Source organism: Laccaria bicolor, genomic scaffold (genome assembly GCF_000143565.1).
Source record: "Laccaria bicolor S238N-H82 LACBIscaffold_66 genomic scaffold, whole genome shotgun sequence".
NCBI lineage: Eukaryota > Fungi > Basidiomycota > Agaricomycetes > Agaricales > Hydnangiaceae > Laccaria > Laccaria bicolor.
Genome location: NW_001889937.1, coordinates 18,338 through 24,319, shown reverse-complemented (window position 1 = coordinate 24,319; position 5,982 = coordinate 18,338). Strand labels below are relative to the sequence as shown.

The following is a 5,982-nucleotide window of genomic DNA, read 5'->3' as shown; positions in this document are numbered from 1 at the left end:
CCGGTTTGTATCTATCCTAGCGCCTCATTTTGAAAATTCTGTCCGGATCGGTATCTACCATTTAGCAGGATTTTCGGGGGTCCTTTCTGAGCTCGATTGAAAACGTGCGTGACTTTGTAGTGACTTTGTTCCTGGTGAACCAGTTCTCGGTACCTGACCGCGTTCGCTTGCAGTGGGAAAAGTGAAAGATAAAGTTCAAAAATGGATCTTCTCTGAGTAAGTGGGTGACTTTCCATAACACAAATTTTCTAGATTTGAATAAATCGACGAGATCTAGGGTCCTCTGCCGGGATGCCGATTCTTGTAAGGGTTCAACTTTGATGGGAGCCCTGGTTGGCACCCAGTTTCAAACCTTAATCTGTTCAGAGGGTACAGACCCCTCGTATAGACTTAAACCCCGCAATAAACCCTGAGCTACACCTTTTCTGGAACGTTTTGATGGTCCTTGTCACCCTTCGCCCTGACGCATCTGCACCTGTTTCTCGACGTCGTGCGCGCTTCCTTCCGCCTTCCATCCCTCGCCGCGTTGCTTCAGTCGACCATGGAGAATACATAGCGACTGCCACGACGCACTTCTTCAGCAGCGCCAATACGCCCTTCAGCGCTTCGCCGTAAGCGCCACATCAATGATCACGGCTTTCTTCTCCCTAGGCCCTCCCAGGATTTATATTCGCAATTTTGTAGAATGCAACGCAGGATCATCTGGCCAGGATGACGAGGATGACCATCCCTCTTAAGGTATCGTGCTCCCCTCCATTCCAGTCGTGTGAGCGCGCCGCAATAAACTAATCTGCTGCCCTTGCTGTTTCAGCCTCTCCACCAATTAACACGTTTTCCACTATACAGAGCCCACCGATGGCCTCGCGCGAAAGTTTGGCATTGAAAGGCCATAAAAGGGAGCTGAAATGTCGCAGTGAGTAGCACAAAATTCATCTTCGACACTTCTCTTATTCGTTCTTGCTTTACAAAGTCACTCGTTTATCACCTTACCCACTTCGCTATGGCACAAGATCAACCACGCCGACCCTTCGTTCCATATGATTCACCCCACCGGGAATTGCCCTTTGCGCCAAAAAACTCTTGTGCCCAATGGAATGCCCTCCCACCAGTGCGACCTTATCTTAACAGCACATTTTGGTAATGCTCATCAATCTTTTAGGTCAGCTCGATAGTTGGTTCAGGCCCTGGAGGTCTTGCAGGTTCTAGACAGCACTCGTATCATTTCCCAGTTCGTTTCATTCATATCTATTATTATACCTCCTTTCTAACGATCTGATAGCACTTCGACGCCCAAGGAGCCACCTCTCATCAAGGTCCACGTATTTCCGGAGCCCCGTTTCAGCTACGGATGCCACCCCACCACGCCTATACCCAGCACACCATGCCACCCGCACTTGTTCCCAGTGACATTCCTCTCCCACACTCCTCCGACAACGATCTTATTCATGGACCCACCATTGCCAGTGCTACCGGCCATTCTCCAGCATCCTTTGTTGCTGGCTCTCGGCATAGCGAACGGGGGCATCACAGATCGAGCAGTGCCCCACGTACCAGCAGGGGGAAGGGGAAGCAATCACATGAGTTGACGTCTGAGTCGTCATCGGATGACGAGAAACCCGTTGCGAAACGGGGGCGTCGTGCAGGTGCAGGGAATTATACGGAAGGGGATCTTTCCCAGTTGCTTACTCTTGTTGAGGAGGAGCTTCCGATCGGTCAACGAGGTTGGAAGAAGGTTCATACGAGGTTTGCAAAGTGGGCGAAGAAGAACAATCGACCTGAGCGGGATTGTAAATCAATTGAAACGAAGTATAAACAGGTATTACCTTTGCTTCTCATTTCCTGTGTTATCCTGATCGTTGTCGTCTAGCTCATTAAACCAGGCAAACCGACAGGTTCTGCTAAACGTCCTGACACTATCACCAGAGCATTGAAGATTGAGAAGGAAATCAATGAGAGAGCCGGCACACGCGATCTCCATGACTCGGACTTCGATAACTCTGGTGAAGTCGAGATCGTCGGAGGCCCTGACACTAATGACCCCACATTGCACACTGTCACCGTGCGTTCCAACCACTCTGAAGTTCCACAGCCACGTCGCATGCGCGCAAGTGCCCCCACCCTTGAGCTAGTCCAGACACTGTCGAAGGCCTTTGATCCGGCCACCCAACGAAGCCGCGAAGACGACCGCGCTTCTCGTTCCATGCAAACGACTCAGTTCCTCACCATGTCGCAGCAGCTTCGTGACGCCAACGCAACCATTGAATCACTGCGAAATGAATTGACCCGCTTACGCGATCGGTTCCATGATGCAGAGCGGGCTCGCGATCGCGCTGAGCTCAAACTCGAACTCACGGGAATGAACCCGCAACCCTCTGCACGCCGATACCATCCCTTCCCTAACAGGCGGCATCTTCCCGGAGTTGTACGTGTTCGGGGAAAGATTAAGAGCGAGGAAATCTTTCCTGAGGGTGGCAAAAGTGTCACTTGGATCACAGATACGGCGAGCTCGTCATCAGAGAAGGAGAACATTGATCCCACCACTTCTGTATATAAGAACTCTCGCTTTTCGCCTGTTCAATCTCACAGCCGTCGATCCTCAGGTGTAGACTTCGCCCCTCCAACATTCTTTGCCAACGCGCCCCTTCTGTCGGCTCAGGAACCCTCTCCAGTCCCATCTCATGCTTCCCCGGCTAACAACAATGGGCTTCTTGTGACACCCCGTCGTAATGGCGGAAGCATTTCTTACATTGTCAGCCCCATCCATGTACCTGGTCCCGAGGATAAGTAATTGCCAGCCTTCTCAGTTTTTCGTGGCTAAGTATAAAGAATTTTATTTCATTTCATTCCAACTAAACACACTCCTTCGACATCTTTGCGACGTCTCTGTCCAACTCCTCACTGTCTTTACATCTTAAGCCAGCTCTTGCACACCTTTGCGATGTTTCTGTCCAACTCCTCACTGTCCTTACATCTTAAGCCCAACTCTTGCACACTCCCTCACCTTTCTCTATTGTATAGCCTATGTTCATGTCTCGTAAATTCACCTTCTCTGTTATGCTACAAACTTTCCAACCTTCCTTGTAGTTAATATTCTGTTGACTGTATCATATCTAGTCAAATTCGGGGTAAGTATGAAATCTTGAAACACGATCCTTCTTCCTTTGATCTGCGAAAAGCATATCTTCGAAGTTTGACCATATTTCTTCGTCTTCGGCATTCATTCTCCACTGGGGCATGTACATAGTGATGGGCACGGGTTACCCGCGGGTGTTTTCACACTTACCTTTACCCTGACCCCACGTGAACCCGTACCCTTTCCATGGGTAAGGGTATTTTGAAGGTAGGGGTGAGGGTTTGCACAGGGTTTGAAGGGTCAGAAACCCACAGCGGGTGGACGCAAGGGTCAGATGAAATTTGAATGTAGTACAAGCTAGTTAGACGTTCTGCAGGACTACCTAATCATATGTAATATAATCCCACCCAACTCTCAACTCATCTTCTTCTCCTACGACATCTGGAAGGCTGGCTGCGGCCTTAATGTCAGCATCACGGACGAGGCCCAACTTGCTCCAAGCCCCAAGACACATCAACGCGCGAGTTGATGCGACGCTCAGTCGATTACGGATGTGAGATAGAACGAGCCGCCCCTTGCTGAAGACACGTTCAACATCGGTAGAGGTGGCTAAACGAGGGTGAGGCCTATGACAAACTGGCATGCAGATTTGACATACCAGGAATAGATAGATAGTTCCGCGCCATCCGAGACAAGCGAGGGTAGACAGCGCGCATTTCAACCCACCAGAGAAGTGCGTCTTTGACCTTCTCAGGTCCCGTGCTCAGGTATTGTGCCAGCTCGCTCCGAAGTTCTTCGTTGACAGGCGCCGAACTTGAACAGGACAGCAAGTCGATGAAGATGTTCTCCGATTGGGAAATAGGTGCCTAGGAAACTTTGGTTGAATTATAATGTAGTTAGAATTATATGCGACGTACCGATGCTGCTTCTGGTTCCTCCAAGTCAGGAGACATGCTTGCGTATCCTCTATCAAATTCCTCTTCAACGATCTCACGTGCAGTCACGATCCATTCTTCTTCCCATCCAGCCGATCGGAAATAGTCGAGTTTGCGCTTTGGATCGAGCACTGAGTGGGCGGACATTAGTTGCAAGTCTTGAGAGTATAGAAAGTTGAGCTTACCCATTGCGATACGATATACCTCCGAATAATCTGTCATATTGTAATACTTGTTTAGCAGCCTCTTCCCAATCAGCATGGAAGCCCGGATCGAGGGGAGATATGACATATTGAGTGCACCAGAGGCGAGGTGCTTATCGATGTAGTCCATAGCGGGGATGACCTTTGAGAGGTTCGGTGTTTGAGCAGAGAAAAAGAGCGTCGCCTGCTTGAAGATCTAGAGAAATTTTGAGTAACAAAATGTGAATAAGCGAAGCGACGTACTTTTAAAACACCTGAAAGCTTTTCTGCAATCGTCCACTCCATCTCCGAGAGCTCATATGACCGAAGCTTCATCTCACGGATACCAGTCAATTCGTCAAGTGGCTTGCGGTATAAGAGCGCGAACTCGAGCATGTCGAATGTTGAATTCCATCGTGTAGTGACATCCCGAGGCATCATCCGAAGTGAGAGAGGTTTCTGTTTGGCTGCTATGCTCACCTCTGCATGTTGCTTGAGAATCAAGAACCATTGTGGTAGAATGATCGTTGTCGAATTCTTGACGGCGAAGGCGAGTTTACGGAGCTGGTGATGAAAACAAGTCAAACGTGAATTTAGTGTTTACGCTAGATTGAATCGGAGACTGAATTTACTTTCACCAAGACCAAACGCACTGGCCGTAAGCTCTCGTCGAGTTCTACAACCTCTTCCGCGGACATCTCATCTCGAATATCAGCAAGTCCTTCACTGCTGTCATCTTCCTCGTCATCCTCCACTAAATCATTCCCCATCAGCTCCTCTTCAACTTCAATATCTACAGCAAGATCAGCAAGGGCTTGCGTCGCGGCATCAAGCGCGTCATCTGCTTCAGCCTTTGGAAGGTCGAACTGCTTCAAGATGCTTTTAGCGACGAGGTTAAGGATATGTGTGAAGCACCGAGTGCGGTTTGCTGCGCCAGGAAAGTCGTCCAAGAGGTTGGAAAGCTCGTCGATCATCGTATCGTTTGGTGCGGCATTGTCGCAAGTTATGCTGAGTACCTGCAGAACAGTGAGTCACCGAAACTGATGTTAAACAAATATGAACTGACCTTATCTGAAATTCCAAAATCATCTAGAACTTTAGCAAATGCAGCAGCAAGGTTCAATCCCGAATGCGACTGGGCAACCTCGACAAGATCAAGAAGCATAGAAAATGGAACGCCATTCCGATCGAAGTGGGCAGTAACGGCGATGTATGCCTTGGAATTCGGTGACGTCCAAGCGTCCGTTCCAAAGCTTATCTTACCGTTGTGCTCCTAATACAAGGTAAGTGTCTGTTATGCCATTTTTAAACGCTACTCGTTACTGACCTGAAGCATCTTAGCAATCCTCTTTCGCACCTTCGTAAACACTTCCTTGACATCACGGGAAACAGTTGAACGAGATGGTAAGTAATACTCTGGCCTCCCCGTTTTCATGAGGCAGCGAAATCCTCGGTCCTCAACGATGCTGAATGGGCGCATGCTTTCAGATACCCAGCGAACAATCTCGGCCCTATCAGGTCATTGTCAGAGGATGAATAACTTGAACATGCTATCTCTCTTACCGAGTCTCCGCTTTGGTGTGTTGGCGATGTGAGTACGATACTTTTCCTTTCCCCTTGCGCTCAAATGCTGCCGTGATTGAGCCGTCCTGAAGCCCGCCAAGAGTTTTGCGAGCTGACTCGATGTCAACCTTTGCATCCAAGGCTTTAGCGACAGTGTCTCCTCCCCAGCAAAGGATCGCATGACGTTTGAGGTTACTGCTCGATGTCCGGTCCCACGTATCGAGGTAAC

General features: G+C 49.2%; 1 protein-coding gene across 1 annotated transcript; it reads left to right on the top strand.

The window, feature by feature from the left end:
- Positions 1-438: 438 nt before the first annotated feature.
- On the top strand, positions 439-2,788 carry LACBIDRAFT_334555 (uncharacterized protein; the record flags this gene model as incomplete). The annotated part of the gene is made up of 8 exons (XM_001889345.1): positions 439-611; positions 711-766; positions 812-913; positions 1,011-1,108; positions 1,160-1,228; positions 1,280-1,816; positions 1,868-2,059; positions 2,090-2,788. The coding sequence occupies 8 exons, from the start codon at positions 439-441 to the stop codon at positions 2,786-2,788; spliced, it is 1,926 nt and encodes a 641-aa protein (XP_001889380.1).
- Between the last annotated feature and the right edge of the window lie 3,194 nt (positions 2,789-5,982).